This window comes from Berghia stephanieae, chromosome 2, assembly GCF_034508935.2.
Source record: "Berghia stephanieae isolate SIO BIC M18660-M18661 chromosome 2, UCSD_Bste_1.3, whole genome shotgun sequence".
Classification (NCBI taxonomy): Eukaryota; Metazoa; Mollusca; class Gastropoda; order Nudibranchia; family Aeolidiidae; genus Berghia; species Berghia stephanieae.
In genome coordinates this window covers 90,042,185-90,062,606 of record NC_088361.1, presented here as the reverse complement: position 1 = coordinate 90,062,606, position 20,422 = coordinate 90,042,185, and the positions used below count along the sequence as shown (strand labels likewise).

Genomic DNA, 20,422 nt, shown 5'->3' with positions numbered 1-20,422 from the left:
ACTACAAACAGTTTGAAGACTAATCCTATCTTCATTTCAAGAAGAACTGAGGTCACACCCCTTTTTGTCTTCGTTTCCAGTTTCTAGTTTCCAATTTTCGGATTGGGCTTGTGTTAATTGTGGTAAATAATATAAAGCACAGACTACAAAATATGTAGAAAACATGTATAAATATTATAACATACATATAGTACACTTCATGCGTGATTTTTTCAACCCATCCTTATACCTAAAATAAGGCACACAAGTTTTAACTGAAAGAAAAACAAAAAAACAACAAAACAAAAATTGAAGTTTTATTTTTTTTAAAACAACCCAGAAAATATTGACTCGGATCTTATTCGGAAATGGAACTTGGGCCTACAGTCTTAGAAAATATTGCTTTAGCTGGTAACTCAGCTCATGTTCCAGATAACATTTTCAAGCCCTTTATAGCTTGTGCATGCAGGGGTGTTCTTCTTGAGGAAGAAAGAAATAAAATCGAAGGTTTGTGCCCCTTCTTCCTCTTCTTTTTCTTCTCCTTCCCCTCTTATTCTCATCATGTTCCTCCTTCTGCGTCTCCCTCTGCACATCGTCATCGTCATCATGTTTCATTTTCTTCTTTTCTCCGTTTTCTTCTTCATCCCTTCCTTGATTTAGTATAATAGTTGATATGCATTTTAATTAGGAAAAAAAACAAAAACAGAATATAAAAAGTTTGCATCGACTTGGAAAACATGCAAGAATTTTTACATCAAGTTTTTTTTTTTTATAAACCTCCTTTGATCCTACATGTTGGCTGCATTGAAGAATTTTATTTCTACTCAATTTTCTCCACAGAAAATCCACAGTTTAAAGATGCTGACAAGACGAGTCTAAAAGCTGCATATAGTGGTTTGGTCACTTTGATTCTTGAAGCTGCTAAACATGATTGTAATGAAGAAAGTATCAGGTACAAATATGTATTTGACAATTAATATAAAGCTGTTATATTATTCACATTCTTAACGATCCATAATTCTTATGTCATGTAACTCGACTTTCTTGACATGCCTCTTGGCTATTGGTGAAACATAGGCCCTCAATAGCAATTCTCCATCTTCTCTGTCTTTAGCACAGACCTTTGCCTCACTCGAGGTAAGATTGGGGACTCACAAATCTTGGTGAAGGCTCCTCCCCCAGGTCTGTTTTGGATGAACCCGTTTCCTCTTGCCCTGCAGGTTCCATTCGCAAGTCTGCTTGGTAATGTTACAGGGCTCCTTCCGAAGGGTATGGCCAACCCATTGCCACTTTCTGCGCCTGACCTGAATATCCATTTGCTCTTGGTTTGTTCTTGTCCAAATGTCAGTGTTTGGCACCTTGTCAAACCATTTTAACTTGATGATTGCCGAAGACAGAGATTGACAAAAGTTTATTTCTTGGCTGATGTGTTCAAGGTTGATCCCCAAGTCTCTCACCCACAGAGCAGGTGTTATCTCTCACTCATAGAGCAGGTGTTAAAGATTTTAAGTTTGTCATATAACAGTGAAGAAAAAATCTATATTCAGCACTTAGATTGACATCATTCTTATATTAAAAATGCACCATCCCATCATTATTGACACTTACATTATCAATATAAATTTAATCGATAAGGACAATAATAGATATGCACTAAACAATGATAATATCCACAGAAAGGTTTATTTTTCTTGCAATTAATGTATCCCTTCATCGTATTCAAAAAATGAATTATTTTTTACAGTTTAGATGTATAGTTATATAGCAATAGATTTCATCCCAACATAACATCCGTTTTTTTTATCATTGGCCACATATATATTATTTTACATGAACAGCTCCATATTGGAGGATTGCAAGTTTACTCAAGACAAGATAAAGATATTCAGTAATTTGATCATGGTAAGGAAGGTGAATTTTTTTCCGTTTTTTAAATGAAGCTGACAACAGAAATTATTTTCTCTAATAGCAGACATTCAATATTCCTCTTTTTTACTTTTCTTTGTAGTGTATCCGATATATATGGTCTTAATGTGTCAATTTAGACTGTCAGTTTTTCAATTGCATTAAGCAACATAATCCAAGCTATGATTTTAAAAAAATCGATGTTGATAATTTTATAACTAAAATATATGGCATTGTCTTGAAATAAAATGTCTTCTTTTAATAAGAAATTTACAGTGAAGATGGGATTATATATCTGTATAAGTCTTGTCTTCTAACAACAGCTTTACACTGAAGATTATATATCCTATGAACGTGATGACATATGAGGTTAAATCATCGAGATTGATGTTTGTTTTATTTTATTTTCAGTCTCAAAAACCACAGCTTCAGCTACTTCTTGGAAAGTAAGTTTTTACTCTTTTGAAGTATGTTTAAAAAAAATAATTACATTTACATGGTGAATAATTTTTGTTTCGCACTTTGTTCTACAACTACAATATTTGTGTTTGTTTACTTCTTTTAGACTCGGTCAATTTTTTTTCAGTATAACTGGTTATATTTGAATAGTTTGAACAGCTGGGTGACAAAGAAAGAGAAGAGTAATATTAGTTTTTTGAGGTTATCTGATCAGGGTGATGAATGGCGTACCACGATAACCGATGTCTGGCACAGACTTGGTACTTGAAAAGAAGAACTGGTTATTGTTATATAATGTTAGTTTTAGTGAAATGAGTCCTCATGATACTATTCAAAAGGGCCCTGGTAATTTACTCATTAGACCAATAGAGTTATGTTTTGGTGGATTTGGCTTGAACCATGTAGAGTTAAAAAAAAGATTCTCTCTCTCTCTCTCTCTCTCTCTCTCTCTCTCTCTCTCTCTCTCTCTCTCTCTCTCTCTCTCTCTCTCTCTCTCTCTCTCTCTCTCTCTCTCTCTCTCTCTCTGCCCTGCAGTGATGAAGTCTTTGGGGCCAGATTAGATCTGACAGAAAATACTCATTTATATATGATAACCAGAGCTTTATTCAAATTGTAGTGGACCATATATCCATTCATCACAACAGAAATGATAATGAACTCTTCGAAAAAAGTTAATTTCTTTTGTTTGTATTTTGACTCGCGTTGGATTTTACATTATAATTTTAGGAAGTGGTTATTCAGTATCAGATACTGAATAGTGCTTTTCCACTATTCAGTATCCACAAGGAACTCTTTTCTATAGAGAGAGTGAAAAGTGCGACAATCTCGGTTGAATGTAAATAAACTGCTGACCTCCTTCCTGATTGAACACGTGCAGTAACTGACAGTCCGATTCAAAGTTGTAAAAATATTTTGATCGTAATTCTTAAATTTCTGCTATTGTGAAATTAACATATCTAGTTCAAAATATCAAAGTAAGAATGGCATTCAAATACATTTTTAAATGTCTAAATAGACATGATTAAATGTCACTAAATGTTAAGTGACACCATGGCTTGGTGGATATAAGCTGTTTGACTCTGAGCTTAAGGTTCGAGAGTTCAAATCCCGGCTGGGATAACTTTTTTTTTTTTTTTTCCCAATATTTTAAAAATTCCTCCTGTCTATTGATATTTTTTAAACTTTTGTTTTAATAATTTTATTTGCTTGTAATATGCTTTAATGTTGATATTATACTATTGTTCTTTTATTATTATTATTATTATTATTATTATTATTATTATTATTATTATTATTATTATTGTAATCGTCATCTTCATCATTATTATTATGATTATTATTTTTTTAAATCACGTAGTTGGAGTAATTTAATCAGTTATCGATTTATTACGAATATCTTTTATGTGTTATAATCTCGTTGTTGTTTTTCATTGATGTGCTCTTCTCTTGTTTATTACTTTTTAAAATCTTGCTTTTTTCTGTTTGTCTCATTTGTTGTTGTTGTTGTTGTTGTTGTTGTTGTTGTTGTTTTTGTTGTTGTTGTTGTTGTTGTTGTTTGTTTGTTTGTTTGTTTGTTTGGTCATCTAAGACAAACCCGATTCATTATAAATATGTGGCCAGACTTTCTGCCATTTTTAATTGAGCGATGTACTTCCGTGAATTAATTGCCGTATTATATTAAAATTTACGTGATAATAATAATAATAATAATAATAATAATAATAATAATAATAATAATAATAATAATAATAATAATAGTAATAATGATAATAATAATAATAAAAATAATAATAATAATAATAATGATAATAATTTAAATAGATACTGAATATTAGACTACAATTGACATCTATTTACTGAATACACGTGGCATTTTTAGAGGTGTTTCTTTTTTTACGAAACACGCCAGGAAGTAGGCAACAGTGGGGAGTGAACCTGGGACTGGGTTTCGTAAAAAAAAAGCAATTACTTTTTTTTACGAAACCCGACAATATCCGACAAAGTTATGGAAAGAAAGTAGACAACAGCGGGGGAGTGAACCCGAGACTCAGGGAAGTGTACACTATTGGGGAGTAAACCTAAGTCTATGGTTTTTCGACAGCTTTTGGCGGGTTTCCTAAAAATGTAATTGCTTCATTCTCGTCTGGTACCCACCTCCCATAGTCCGGCTTGATTTCCCACTGGTATTCATCTTCCATAGTCCCAGGTTCATTTCCACTGTTAATCTCTTCTCACAGCCCCAGGTTCACTCCCAACCGGTGTGCACTTCCCTGAGTCCCGGTTCATTGCCCAATGGTGCCCACTTCCCATAACTTTTGACAATATCGGTAGGTTTTGAAATAAAAGTACATTCTGAGCTCCCTGTCCACTGGTATGAACCTCTCGCAGTCCCAGGTTCAATCCTCATCGGTGTCCGAATCTCAGATTCACTCCCCACTGCTGCCTGCTTCCCATAACTTTGTCGGGTTTTGGTGGGTTCCGATAAAAAGTAATTCCCCCTCTCCCTTGGTCTTGCTTTTTTACAAAATCCAGAGTCCCAGGTTCACTCCCCACAAGTGTACACTTTCCTGAATCACAAGATCACCCCCCACTGTTGCCTACTTCAATAACTTTGTCGGATATTGCCAGGTTTGTCGGGTTTCGAAAAAAAGTAATTGCTTTTATATAAAACTCGCTGAAACCCGCCGAAAACCAGAGTCTCAGGTTCACTCCCTACTGGTGTACACTTCCATGAATCTCAAGTTAACCCCCCAATGTTGCCTACTTCCCATAACTTTGTCAGATATTGCCGGGTTTCGTAAAAAGGTAATTCCTTTTATGTGAAACTTGCTGAAACCCGCCGAAAACCAGAGTCTCAGGTTCACTCCCCACAGGTGTACACTTCCATGAATCTCAGGTTCACTCCCCACTGTTGCCTCACTTCCCATAACTTTGTCGGATATTGCCGGGTTTCGTAAAAAAAGCAATTGCTTTTATATGAAACTCGCTGAAACCCGCTGAAAACCAGAGTCTCAGGTTCACTCCCCACTGGTGTATACTTCTATGAATCTCAGGTTCACCCCCCACTGTTGCCTACTTCAATAACTTTGTCAGATATTGCCAGGTTTCGTCGGGTTTCGTAAAAAAGTAATTGCTTTTATGTGAAACTCGCTGAAACCCGCCGAAAACCAGAGTCTCAGGTTCACTCCCCACTGGTGTACACTTCCATGAATCTCAGGTTCACTCCCCACTGTTGCCTACTTCCCATAACTTTGTCGGATATTGCCGGGTTTCGTAAAAAGGTAATTGCTTTTATGTGAAACTCGCTGAAACCCGCCAAAAACCATAGTCTCAGGTTCACTCCCCACTGGTGTACACTTCCCTAAGCTCAGGTTCACTCCCCACTGTTGCCTACTTCCCACAACTTTGTCGGATATTGCCGGGTTTCGTAAAAAAAGCAATTGCTTTTATATGAAACTTGCTGAAACCCGCTGAAAACCAGAGTCTCAGGTTCACTCCCCACTAGTGTATACTTCTATGAATCTCAGGTTCACTCCCCACTGTTGCCTACTTCAATAACTTTGTCGGATATTGCCAGGTTTCGTCGGGTTTGGTAAAAAAGTAATTGCTTTTATGTGAAACTCGCTGAAACCCGCAGAAAACCATAGTCTCAGGTTCACTCCCCATTGGTGTACACTTCCCTTAGTCTCACGTTCACTCCCCATTATTTGCCTACTTTCCATAACTTTGCCCCATTTTGTTGGGATTTGGCGCATTTCGTAAACAAAAAGTAATTGCTTTTTTTTTCCTCCAAAACTCACCGAAAACCAGTCCCAGGTTCACTCCCCACTAGTGTACACTTCCCCGAATCTCAGGTTCACTCCCCACTGTTGCCTACTACCCATAACTTTCTCGGATATTGCCAGGTTTCGTCGGGTTTCATAAAAATGTAATTGCTTTTATATGAAATTATCTGAAGCCCGGCGAAAACCATAGTCTCAGGTTCACTCCCCACTGGTGTACACTTCACTGTCTCAGGTTCAGTCCCACGCTTTGCCTACTTTCCACAAGTTTGCCGCATATTGTCGGGTTTCGTAAAAAAGTAACCCCCCCCATTTTGTTACTGCTGTTTTACAAAACCCAGAGTCCCAGGTTCACTCCCCACTGGTGTACACTTCCCTAGTTCTCAGGTTCATCCCTTCCTCCCCCCCCCCCCCCTCCCTTACACACACACACACACACACACACACACACACACACGCTGCTGCCTAACTCCCATAACTTTGTCGGCTATTGCCAGGTGTCGTCGGGTTTCGTAAAAAAGTAATTGCTTTTTATTACGAAACCCGCCGAAACCCAGTCCCAGGTTCACTCCCCACAGGTGTACACTCCTCTGAGTCCCAGATTCACTCCCACAGCTGCCCTCTTTGTCAGGTTTCGGAAAAAAACAACAACACCGTATTATAGTGCAAAACCACTATCAGTGTCAGATACTGAATAGTACAAAACCACTATTCAGTATCAGATACTGAATAGTGGAAAACCGCTATTCAGTATCTGATACTGAATAGTGCAAAACCACTATTCAGTATCAGATACTGAATAGTGCTAGCCATAATTTTATCTATAATGTGACATATAATTATTAATGTGTTATAGTTATTAATGCTCATGCTGTGTATCCTATTTCTATTCCAATAATTATAAAATTCTAATCCATAGAATTGGTTCAAGTTTTCCACACATTGTTGATGTAGATTGGAGATTAGATTATCACATTAAGGTAATGTCCTTTTCTCATAGCTAAAGTTCTTTTGGTAATATATGAAATAAAACAGCTAGTAATTTTTAGATATTGAAGACCTTCATTGTAACCAAAGTCTCTTTTAATAACCTAAGCAAGTATGTTGCGCATCGATATGCACATTGGCAATAATATTTAGTCCAACTGGGTCATTCTATTTATTTGAAGAAGAAAAGACTCCAAGACACTTAAATGTTTACATTTTCACAAGATTCTAAACCTCAATTGGTTGGGGGCTGGCTAAAGAACGTAACAAGTGAGCAGTTGTTGGCAGTGCTCAAGAAAACAAATGATGCCACTGGTTCTACTATTGAATACAACTCACTGTTTACTTTCTTTTGAAAGTCATCGCATTGCATTGTGTTGTAAGATTACAAGTTTACAACAGCTTAAACTTCAAGTTAAAATAAATGACATATTGGAGGTCTAATTTTTATTTTTTTAAATCTTAAGAACCTTACTCATTTCTGATTACTGTGACTTTGATGCCAACATAAGTATACTTGTGATTAGTTACTGCCAACCATGCCTTGGTTCAGACATCGTGGTATGCTTTATTGTAACTTTAGATTTTCCTGTGAGTTATATTTAAAAAACCAGCTAAATCATTTTCATTTTTTTTTTCCAGAGTCATCAGTTAGAGAAAGTTAACTCAGCAGTTTATCTCATTTCTTTGAAAACAGAGGTATGGTTTTTCATTGTATTGAAATGTTTGATGATGATTATTAATAATAATATTATTACCAGGCCTGTAAATGGTTGGTGAAAAAATTGTCGGAACTTTTTGAATATGCGAAAATAGACACAACAGGACAAAAATATGGACATGACACGTCAGTTGACTAGTCAAATCATGTCACTTTCCCCTACTTATTTATAATGAGGTCCTTATTTTATAGTACCAAAAAAAATACCAATTATTTGAGGGCACAGGTCTGAGTTAGTTGTAAAATGAAAGGAAGAGAACAATTCCTACCCTTTTGAAGGATGTGTATCTTCGCTCCTGTTTGTGTTAAATTTTTACGCAGATTCTTTCATTTGATTAATTCTTATAGAAGAAGAAGACGACGACGACAAAGAAGAAGAAGAGGAGGTGGTGCGAGAGCTTTCGAAGAAGAATATATATATTTCGAAGAAAAATAATTATTTCGCATTATTTATTTTTTTCCGTCTCACATCAGGACGGAACCAATAAAATATAGAGAAAATGATATGAGATATGCATGTGTGTCGGTAGCAAAATAGAGAGAAATCTTCCGGTCCGGTTCGACACACTTCTGTGTGTGCGTATTTAGTGACTAGGTGTGTGTGTGTGAAGACGACTCGCGCAAACTTTGCTGGCTGTGGCACAGTAGCCAGGCAGTGAATACATCCACGGCTAGCGGAGCGTGTAGGTGGAAAGATAATATTATAGCTTTTGTTTTGTCTTTGATGCGACAGATAAAAAGTTTTGTTTTTTTTTAAAGTCGGCATTTGAAACGGAATAAAATCTAATTTTTTCGAGGAACGAAATAAAAGTCTTTTATTTTCTTTTTTATTGGTTCTGTTCTTTGACGTTACGAATTTTATTTTTACTATTATCTTTTTTTTTTTAGCACTTATAGAGCAAAATCGTACTGTCGGAAATCTGACAATAGACGGAAGATTTACAGGCCTGTATTACTATCCACTATCAGTCTAAAGGCTTTGTCAATTGAAACATATAATGTGTAAATTTGTGATTTGATCCTCGACTTGGATTTGTTCTTCCTGTGTTCAAGTCTGGCTGTGGCAGTGCAAAGTCAAGGGTTTGGAAAAAGCTATTTTCCCACCATATGCATGTTGACATTGAATATCTGGTTAGAAAGAGCAATATTAGTCGGAAAAATAAATTGTATTAGAGCCTTACTGGCGTCATGTATCATCCTACATTCCATTGTTACTTTGAGTACGTACAGAGGACGTTGCTCTCAAGAAAAGCTCTCATTTTATTTTTTTATATTTTTTTTATTATTTTTTTTATTATGCCTTTGTTACTATAGGTGCCTGGGGAGAAAGAATTGAAAGAAGTCCAATTTTCGTGCTCACTTGAACAGTTGCAGGTGAATTCTCACCCCCCCCCCCCCCCCTCCCGTTATGCAATGTTACATTTTGAAATCCTAAATTAATTGAGAATCAAATATTGTGCCTCAACAACAGAAAGTTTAACCAGATCATTATGAAAGAAGTTGCTGTTGTCATCTTATTTCTGTTTTATCATAAAGTTGTAATTGCTTGATGTAACGTCCTATTACTTTAACATATATCATCTGATTACTACATTTAGTCTTACAGAAATTTTATTGAAGTTTTATTATACACCACTATCTAAAATCATCACCATCCTCACTCTGCGGTTTAAAAAATTGAACATCAGTTTTTAAAAAAATATTAATATCCAACTCAATGCTGGTAGCTATACTAATTTGTCAATCTTGTTTATTTCCAACTTCATTCTGACAGGATTTGGTCAGCAAGTTGAAAGATGCTACAAAAAGCATGGAGAGGATAGCCCAGATGTGAACATATGCTTTGTTATGATTTTACATTTCTTGACTATTTCCACGAAACGATTATAGTAAATAATAAAGAATTGCCATTCCATTACAATATTATGACGACTGTTATATGTTCTTTTATTATAAGTCTTTGATCACCAAATAAGAACCAAAAACTGATGGATCATGGATAGGTTCCTTTGGCTGAAATAAGAATGTCAAATTATGTAATACACTCTTGGAGCCTTAATATTAAGGGTGACATTTAATGAGACCCATCTCGGTCCTTTTGAGTCATAATATGATCAGTGTAGTGAGATTTTATCCTTGTTTCTGTAACAGGATTTGGATTGTTTCAATTTTGATGGCTAGATAAAACCACACAGCACTTTCACTAAATCAAATCCAGACCTGGTTACTATTGCATTTATGCAGCCTTCTCACTAAGTAAATTTCATATGCTGAGGCAATATTAATTGTCCTTTACTGAGATAAAATAGTTTCCCTAGATAAATCCACACAGCACTTTCGCTAAATCAAATCCAGACTTGGTTACTATTGCATTAATGCAGCCTTCTCACTAAGTAAATGTCATATGCTGAGGCAATATTAATTGTCCTTTACTGAGACTGAGATAAAATAGTTTCCCTGGATTGATTAAAATTTTTGGTTCTACTCTGCCAAATTTGAACAATGACAGTGACCATCTCTTGTGCAGTGTACTACTATGAGATGGATTGATTACTTTTGGACACTTAAGTCAACACCTCTTGTTGGTCTCAGATTTTCTGTATTTAGGTGTATTCCATTGATAATGGATAAACGTTGCTTAAAGCCAACCAAACTTTTTGGTCCGGCGGTGACTTTATCAAGATTCCTTGTACACAAAATCTAAATTCTAAATTGAACTTTTATATAGCGCAATATCCACTAAATGTGCTCAAAGCGCTTTACAAGGGGTCCCTGACCAACAGCAACAAATAACATGTAGAACGAGACACGACGCCTGTCAGGCGATATTACAATTTTTTTCCTTACAGAGACAACGCTGTTAACAGCCAGGTACTCATTTTACACCTGAGTACGGTAAGAGAATGTGAGTAAAGAATCTTTTCCAAGGACTCAACTATGCGCCGAGCGAGGCTCGAACTCAGGACCTTCCGATCTGAAAGCGAGTGCCGTACCACTTGACCACATAGCTGCACAAAATGAGCACACTCATTTTTTCAACCTAATCCTTTTAGTTCATTATTTGTAATAATGTAGAGCAAACTTCACAGTGGATGCATACTCTTGTGAAGAGTATAGTATAAGTATAAGCATTTAATTGTCCCAACTATAGGGGGAACCCTGATGTCTAATTGTGGGGGTCCCAATGGCTCAGTTGGTAGAGCACTTGCTTCACATGCAAAGGGAACAAGATCAGTCCGGAGTGCATTTGAGATTTTTTTCTGACCCCCTGTCCACCCAGCTGTGAATGGGTAGTGAGTATTAAATCTGGCTTAAAGTACTTTGCGATAGACTAGCGTCCTATAGCAAGCAATTGTTATTTTCCATTTCATGCTATAGAAATCGGTTTAAACTCCAACTATGGGCCTAATGGCTCTGAAGGATGACTGTTGAAATAGGATGATTTTTATCTTGTATTTTTCTCTGCTTTGTCTGGTACTGTGTCATACACAACTCTTAAGATTTTTATCTGACACCAGTACCTTCCCTCAAACTTTTCAGCCTATGACGTAGCATTTAAGCTCGATTAATGGGTATATGATTAGCCACAAAACGAAAAGGAGTGAGTTTGATTTTTTATTTATTTTATTCGAAAGAAATGTGACATGTAAAAAATAGGGTATTTACAATAAAATGGTTAATATCAAATAATAATGGTCTCAATCCTATATTTTCACCCTTGGATAGTTGAAATAAATATGGACAGCTTCCAACAATGATACAGTACTCGCTGAAATACAGCTCACTCTGCAATACATTTGCACCCTGGAGCTAGGTGACCAAATTTTATCTATATAAATTAAGTCATTTCCTCACATGAGCATCGGATTTTGGCATGCCCAGATTCTAGCACATTTTGGCTTCTCCCAAGTGTGCTAAAATACAGGAGTACTGTATCAATTAGTGCTCATCGCTGGTTTATTGTGGCATCCTGCCATAGAAAAGATGTAGACGTACAATTGCCAATCATAACATCCTCTACAATCCTCAATCATGACAAATAAAAACTTTCACATTCATTAATTTTCTCCATAACAATTAACAAGCCAATCAATCCCCCTTTATCCCAGTGGAACAACCCAGTTCAACCTTTCATTATATGGTTTATATTCCAATCTCATTCAAACACACAATCTAATATTTAGGTAAAAGCAGCTATTAATTTTATAAAGTTGAAACATAACAAGAAATATCATGATCGAATTGCATCTTGAATGTCCTGTCTCTTGTGAGTTCCATCACAGAAGGGTCGCTTGTTTGATTGTTTGCACTGACATAACCAGTACTCCTTTGTACTTTCCACTGTGAATTTTATTGGCCTGTATTTGATATGAATAGGCTTGGTTGACATGTGATGCGGGGCTTTGTGAGATCCATCGCAAAAAGGCTGGGGTGGGGGGGAGGGGATTAGAGAAAGAAAAAGGTAACAAGTGAATTCTGTAGAGAAATTATGCAAGTGTTGGTAAAATTTAAAGGTGTCATTCAAAATTGTAGATAGTGTTTAGTTTAGGACGCCGTGTTATTTACGTCTCCATCTTGCTTAACTTTTTTTCGTTGACTTCGCATACTATTTTGATGCACATTGTTTTCTTTTAGATATCTTTGACTGGTTAAGTAAAGTGTAAAGCTAAGATAAGATTGAAAGTTCTTGCGTGATAATGACTCAGAGGTGAAGTGAAAAGGAAAGAAATGATGTGTCAATGCCAAGCTGTCAACTACACACCCATCTCTCCTGTTGAAAAGCCTATAGGTGTGAAGGCCTAACAACATAGAAAACACCCCAATCCACACCCCTTCACACACACACATTTAAACGAATTGGATATGAAATGGTTTGTCAATGGTAAACTGTCTACACACCCCTCTCCTTCTGATGAAAAGCCAATCAGTATCAGTGCCAAAGCATCAACTCGCCTGATTCTACCCCCACACCTCCCTTTTTGCATGCCAGTCACACAGTCTTTCCTTTTCCCTGTGCGATTTACAGTGTTGGCCAAGCCCAAGTGCAGTGATTGAAGTGTTTGTCTACCCCCCCCCCCCCCTCATCACCTTATAGTTACACTCTTTGATTCATATCGCCAGGCATTATATGTAGTCACCTTTCCGAATTATTTAAGAAGAAAGAAAGAAAGTAAAAGGGACGGTACTCTCAAGTTGTTTCGATTTAAAGGAAGTCGTGCTTAGAAGTATTTCATTTCATCGTATGAAACAGTACAAAGATAAAGAAGGAACTCATATAAATTATTAAATTCTTTGCGGTTCATGGTATTTTTTGGTTGAGCTTAATTTGCTTTGAAGTAATTTTACCGTACTAACTTTTTTCTATTTTACAACAAAATGTTCAAAAGGGTTTTGGTTGAGGATTGATGTTTTGTATACCCAGCTAATACAATCAAAACTTCATCAAACATGGATGAGTATGAAGTAGATTTATGTTCTTTGTCTTTTCTGTCTATCAATCTGTTCTACTGATAAAATGTCCTTCATAGGGAATACTACTCTCATCTGAGAGATAAAACGCTATTCCTGTATGTTCCAAGAGAAACATGAACAAAAGAATACATTTTTCTGTTATTTTTAATCGAGGTGTGAAACGGATATGAGTGTAGACGAATCTTTGAAAAGGACAAGAGTGTGAGATATACATATTGGGCATGAGATTTAATGAGGGATTCAAATATCCTCATTTCTTGGCCCTGTATTGTCTTAGTCAATGCAAACATATTCAATGTAATATTGCATTCAAGGAAATCATTACGGCTATTGCAATGATAGCCGCAAAGTGACATATAAGCTTTCACTCACATTCCATTGTTATTATTTTTTTGCTCATAGTAATCACATAAGAGCAGGTCTTCTAGTCTTAAAAAAAAACAGAACAAAAACAAACATTAAAACAAAACAAAACAAAAAAATCCAAAAGGATCTGTATGCTGTCAAGGGCATATGAAGGGAGGTAACTAATATAAACTTTTTCATAATGATTCATTAGATTATCAAATTTACGATATTTAATAACAGTCGGAGATTCCATGTTTATCATTTTCCCCTCTTTTTTTTTTTTTTAAATTGTTGACTTTCTGCATTTAGTATATTTTAATCAACATTACCATATTATCATATTTTGGACCTCAAAATATATCCAAATATGAGAAATCACGCTTGTTGGCAAGCCTGTAAATATCTCGTTACCAGACTGAAGTCGCATTCACAGAGAACTCGCATTCAACAAGATCAAAGTCCCTGTCCCAAAGACCTTGTTGAACCCCACTTCCGCTGTATGCAGAATTTTAGCCGTGATTTGGAATTTTATAAAAGATAATGAATTACCTGCTGTTTACTGAATCCACATGTGCAATAATGATAAGTCTTTCCAGCTCTCAATTCCATTCTAAATGGAATTTTGTCATACGGTTTGCCTTTCTGAGGTTCAGCGGACAAAAGGTCAGGGCTGTATGTGACCGGAGTTTCAGGGTGAAGCTTCTCATTTGCTTTGACAACATCCGGGTCCCTTGGGTCATCTGACTTTGGCTCAGTGTCTTTATAAAATTGGCCCGGTGTCTGTTGGAGTTGGAAGGATATAAATTAACATGAGTGTGTGATTGTAATTGAAACCATGCAATAATAATGATGATGAAGATAATGATGACAATGACAATGATGTTAATGATGGTAATAACTGGAATAAAGACACTTGTGACAAGTGAAAATAAGAGGATTTTATATGTGCATTAGTCTTTGTTGACATTTCTCACCAGCTACTTATTGATGAAAAAAAAATATGATGGCATAGAATTTTAGTTCCAATTTATTAATTGAGATAAAAGGTGTGGACATTTTGGGAGTTCCCCTTTAGCAACAGATAGTATGATGAAAACGACAAACAGCACTAAACACACGGTAGATCTGACACACTATTCAAGAAATCACAACCATAAGCCAGAAAGAAAATTTATCATTAACCATTCATCATGTAATCCACATGCTAGAATCAGCAATATTCAAGAGCTTGATGGGAGGATCCTACAGTGAACCTCTATCAAAATGAAATTGATGGGGCTGGAGGTCAAAATATGTTATAAAACAGGTTACATTGAATCTGTGTAGTCATGAGTGACATAAAAATATACAATGGATATAACCGTATAAATACTTAAATAAGTGATAAGAAAAAATGGATTACTCCCCCCCTTTGATACATTGACCTGCAAAGCACCATGACAATAAATACCCATAGGATTGACACCTAACCCCTTATTTTCTGGGTCATCTCCCCATCTTTACATCTCCTCCCCCGTGTCTCAGAGATGTAATCTTACACCCATGAGTCCTCATCATACTTCACCACTCATCCTGCATGATATGTATGCATAATAATAATAATGATAATAATAATAATAATAATAATAATCATAATAATAATAATAATAATAATAATAATAATAATAATAATAATAATAATAATAATAATAATAATAATAATAATAATAATAATAATAATAATAATAATAATAATACACTCGAGCATGCAAATCTTGAACACGTAAATCTCAAACTCTGTACAATTCCCTGTTTTAATCCCACTATTTTGTTAGTATTGGCAACACTTTTCGAGGCCAGCACGGAAATCTCGAACACACTGGACATTCCCTTGTGGTCCATTTAATTTAATTTTTTTTTAGCGTGTGAATCGTTTGTGTTGAACGGAAACGAAAGATGCTATCTCTCTCCGTGTAGCGCTAAGTGTGTTCCATATATTATTTGTGTGTATGCATGTTGAACTGAGGGGAATTGCGAAGCATGTGAGTCTTACACACATCACCCCATCGACTTCTTGTATTAGACGACGTTACCTTACTTTAATCTGAGGTGCCAGTACTAGTACCGTAGCAAAAGCAAAATGACCAGCATCGTTGGGACGGGAGACTAACAAGGCTGGGATTGCCTTGCATTAAAATGATACAAACAATTAGGGGTGGGGAAGGTGGGGTGAAAGCTGTGTGAGAGCAATGCCCCCCTCCCCGTCTCTCTCTCTTTAGCTTGCTAAGGCTAAGACTAAGTCAAAGACTTACTAAATTACTAAGAGTGTGAGTGTGTAAATGAGGAAAATCTACCTGTCTCATATTTTTTTCCAATTCAATAATCTTTTTCTTCACACTACTTTTGAGGCTAAAACCTTAAAGTTTCAAACAATTTTTTCACAAGGAAAGGTATAACACCATTTTAATTCGATTTACTGCTTCTGATAGAATAAGAATAGAATAGAATAGATGGTATCGACGTCCCTTGATTAGGCCACTGGCCTGTCGCCGAGTCTTTCCAGTCACTGAATAACGAATGTCTTGTTCACAACATATCTAATGCATTTCCCTGCCTGATCATGTGATCAGAGGCTAATCTAGACTGCACTCTCTCTACTGATCTTTTGATCATAGCTATTTTGGGTGGGAGGCACTTCTACACTATGCATATAACTTTCCATCACAGCATCTAATCTATTCTTGAAAGCATTGACGCTCGGTGCTTCAACGAAATTTGCTGGCAATGAGTTCCAACGTTCAATAACTCTTTGTGTAAAAAAGTTCTGACGAAGGGTGGTTTCAACTCTGGGTTTCAGAAGTTTATATGAGTGGCCCCTGGTGACTGATTTTTTGTCTACTGTGAAGAGCCTATCCTGAGTCGCACACATGCAATGTGTGAACTTTTAGGTCTCAATCATATCACCTCTCAAACGTCGATAGACCATACTTGGCAGTCCTTTTCTTTTCAGACACTGTTCATAACTCAAGTCCTTGAGTCCACCAACGACCTTTGTTGCTCGCCTAAACACACTCTCTATCAGCTTCTTATCCTTTTCAAGATAAGGTGCCCTAAACAGTTTCCGAACTCCAAATGCAGTCGAACCAAAGCTGCAAACAGTAACTTCATAGTGTCACTGTCAAGAGAGTCAAAAGATCTCCTTATCAGTCTGTTAGCTTTGTTGATCTGCCTTTCCAAATGCTGTGAAAACTTGAGCTCTGGGTCCATATGAACTCCCAGATCTTTCTCCAATGTTGTCTCTTGTAAATCAATAATCTCTTCACTCCCATGTTCTCTCATTTTGTAGGTTGCTTTCTGGTTTTTGTTGCCTAAATGGGAGCACTTTGCATTTGTCGGCATTAAACTTTAGCTGCCAAGTATCAGCCCAATCGACCAGACTATCAAGATCACTTTTAAGTCTCTTTATATCAACCTCACTGTCAGCCTCACCATACACATTCGTATCATCTGTGTACATAGAACACAAGCCTGATACAGTCTCTGGCAAATCATTGATGAATGCAACGAAAAGTGATGGCCCAAGCACACTGCCTTGTGGCACCCCACTCCTTACACACGCCCAATCAGACAACTGTCCATTAACACAAACTCGTTGACGCCTGCCCGTAAGAATATCAATAATCCATGCAAGCATTTCACCTTGAATTCCAAGTGCCCTCAGTTTGACCTTTAGGCACTCATGCGGGACAGAGTCAAATACCTTTGAAAAATCTAGGTAAATGGCGTCTACGGAAGACCCACTGTCTAATAGAGATGTCCAGTCCTTTAGGGTAGCTAACAAGTTTGTTACACATGAATGCCCAGACACAAAGCCATGTTGGCAACCTGATAACAGTTCATTTGAGGTCAGATGGTCAATCAGACTGTCTCTAACAATTCATTCCATAACTTTACATATCACACTTGTAAGGCTGACAGGCCGATAATTTCCTGGTGAACTCTTTTCTCCTTTCTTAAACAGGGGTGTGACCTGCGCTTCTTTCCAGTCTGAAGGAAGAACCCCTTCCCTCAATGATTTCTCAAACACGAGAGCCAGAGGGCCAGCAAGCTGAACAGCTAGCTCAAGCTCCTTTAGTATCCCAGGGTGGAAACCATCCGGACCTGGCGACTTGTTTGGATTCAAGGAAAGAAGTCGCTTTTGAACATCTTCACTGTCTATAGCTATGCTCTCCAGTTTAGTGCCAGTGTCTTTCATCTCACATTCTGGTACGTCACTAAGGTCCTCATCTGTAAAAACACTACTAAAAAGGAGTTTAGCACGTTTGCCTTTCCTTTATCAGATGACACTTTTCTTTCTCCATCCTTTAAGTCAGCCACTCCCTCTCGTGTTCTAGTTTTTGTCCTGGCGTAAGCAAAAAAGGCCTTAGGGTTTTTCTTTGCGTTCTGAGCAATATTCTTTTCCAAGTTCCTATTGGCAGACTTACAAGCACTCTTCTTACTCTTAGCCTGGTTCCTAATGTATTTTGGTAAAAAATTCAAATTAAGTTATAAAGTGCTTTTCAACACGATTCTAATGATACAAAATTGTGAAAATCAGATTAGCAGAAGAAAAGTTATGTTAGTTTAAATGCTGAAAAATGGTCTTCTATCTGCCTTTGTTATTTACTGACGTACTTTGTTACCTGGAACTCTTGCATTTCCGGTAGTAACCACCATTTGGATTTCAAAAATGGCCTAAAATGGCCGCTAAGATTTTGAGTAAGGATTTTGCTGGAACCAATTTCATGGATGCGGTATACAGCTTTGCCCTGAATTTAATTTTATTTAAAAGTTAAGATGTTAAACCAACGTGCCAGCATGAAATTTAAATTTACCAATTTCTCGTTTTTTAATTATCCAAAGTTAAATGATACCCTATTTTATCCACAATCAAAAGATATACTACTAAATTGTTATTGATTTAAAAATAAACTACACCAAACGATAGAGTAATTCCTCTTGAAGAAAATAAGACATAAATCATTAAAATCCATCCATAAACAAAAAATCTATGGACCTTTTTCTGAGACCCATCACTCAAAAGTCCAAAAAATCGGGTCACAGCCACTAGGCCATTCATTTATCGGCTCGGTGCTGGAACTGGATGGCCAAATGGACGTTTACCAAAGTACAGCAGGTAGTCCTTGCCATCTCTTGACTGCGTATACTTTTGATAAGCGTGTTTCTTTTTCTGAATTTTAGCAGCCACATTACTGTTCATCCACTGTGGTCTGGACCTAGCAACACCAATCTTCACCTTAGGCACACAAACCTCAACAACCTCTCTTGATGATTTGGTTTACTTTCGTTTTCGGGAGGAGTCGGACGACTGGAGACTAAAATCAACCTGCATTGGCATTAGAAGCCTACCCTCTCCCCAAATGAAAATTCTACACCAACATGGAACATTTTATTTATGAATAAGCTACCCTTCGTATTCCAAATGACCGCAGACCTGCCCGGTTACAAATTGTCAACTTCAGTGCTTGAAAACTTGATCGAAGTTGCAACGCCATGTTTGTTTGTTTATAAAAAAAATTGGAAATTCCCGAAAAGTAAAGGTCAAAATAGGACCGAAGTAAAATGTACTTTTTCAAAAAAACATGAAATTTCCTCCTCCGCTAATGATTCCTAAAAAGAATTAATTTATAAATAATGACCTATGGAACTGAACACGATTATGTTCTCAATTGTTCAAATAAATAAAACTGCCATCTCCGAAGTATTCACATCGGCACTACTCTTTGTTGATATTGTCCATAGCAACTTGCACCAAGGTGTTTCCGACAAAACACAAAACGAGCTGTGAGTTATTGAAGGCAGCCACCACACAGGAGTTTATTTCAAAATGAACCGACAAGTTTTACAAGGTAACTTCTTTATATATTTTTACATGGTTTATTATCCTAAACACTGTCCACATCTCAGCGTGGTAGGAGTCTATCAATCGTCTAATGCATCAGTTTTGTTTGTTCAAAGGCTCGTTGTTCAAACGGCGGAGACTTTCCGTTTTGTAGACTTTTCTCCAATAATGAATGGGTTTGCTCATGAAGAAATATGTTTTCTTTCCAATAAATAATTGCTGAACCAGACTTTAGCTAAAAATGGTCCTAAAAATCGTGTCTACATTATAAAGGGCATTCGAGTATCACTTTCACTGTGACGACACTGCTTTGTATGCTGGTGTTGTTGTTTTCTGTAGACTCTATTAGTTAAAACCCAAAAGGTTCGTGGGCAACTTTTGTGAATTTCAGACTTACTTGCTTATAGGTCTATATTCAATACATGACATCGAAATACTTTTTACAAGGAACTTTAGAGCGGAATGCTACCCTTCAAAACTTCGTTATTTTCAGAAACGCAGGTTAATCAATTAAAAGCAAAACACGAAACAAAAATGAGTTATTGATCACCAGCCTTTGAGATTTATATGAGGCTTTTTCATCGTTTCAAAATATTCATAAAATAAAATGCTTTTGTGTTTTTGCATAAAACGAAATTATGGGCTGAGGCTTAATGTCAATTAATCAATGTAAGATGCTAAATGTTATTCAGTTTTTGATTTGCTCATTGAAATTCAACAATCCCTTTGTATTAGACATAATTTTCAATATTTCAATTTCCACTTACCTCCAACAGTGTTTGAACAATATCAAAAGTCTCGAACTCAGTTCGTTCAGACTGTTGCAGAACTTGCATCAAGACCACAGAATATTGAAACACTGCAAAATGCCGGTGTCATGTCTCTCCT

The 20,422-nt window shown here is 36.6% G+C and overlaps 3 protein-coding genes across 3 annotated transcripts in view; 2 read left to right on the top strand and 1 right to left on the bottom strand.

Annotated features, from left to right (window-relative positions):
• Nucleotides 1-27: 27 nt before the first annotated feature.
• LOC144965803 (COMM domain-containing protein 3-like) lies at nucleotides 28-9,759 on the top strand. The gene is made up of 8 exons (XM_078901543.1): nucleotides 28-486; nucleotides 820-931; nucleotides 1,818-1,881; nucleotides 2,296-2,330; nucleotides 7,045-7,105; nucleotides 7,755-7,811; nucleotides 9,148-9,207; nucleotides 9,608-9,759. Exons 1-8 carry the CDS (start codon nucleotides 348-350, stop codon nucleotides 9,665-9,667), a joined length of 588 nt encoding a protein of 195 aa, XP_078757669.1. The 5' UTR covers nucleotides 28-347; the 3' UTR covers nucleotides 9,668-9,759.
• A 1,680-nt stretch (nucleotides 9,760-11,439) lies between these two features.
• LOC144965802 (uncharacterized) lies at nucleotides 11,440-19,193 on the bottom strand. Its single transcript, XM_078901542.1, has 3 exons — nucleotides 19,101-19,193; nucleotides 14,203-14,433; nucleotides 11,440-12,259 (listed from the first exon to the last, which is right to left on the bottom strand). Exons 1-3 carry the CDS (start codon nucleotides 19,185-19,187, stop codon nucleotides 12,065-12,067), a joined length of 513 nt encoding a protein of 170 aa, XP_078757668.1. The 5' UTR covers nucleotides 19,188-19,193; the 3' UTR covers nucleotides 11,440-12,064.
• Nucleotides 19,194-19,407: 214 nt separating this feature from the next.
• LOC144965801 (sperm-associated antigen 6) overlaps nucleotides 19,408-20,422 on the top strand; it is an 8,306-nt gene continuing 7,291 nt past the window's right edge. Inside the window, exons 1-2 of the mRNA XM_078901541.1 lie at nucleotides 19,408-19,541; nucleotides 20,311-20,422. The exon at nucleotides 20,311-20,422 is cut by the window's right edge and continues 151 nt beyond it. Of these exons, the coding sequence (XP_078757667.1) occupies nucleotides 19,520-19,541; nucleotides 20,311-20,422 (134 nt within the window). The 5' untranslated portion in view covers nucleotides 19,408-19,519. The remainder of the gene's footprint in view (nucleotides 19,542-20,310) is intronic.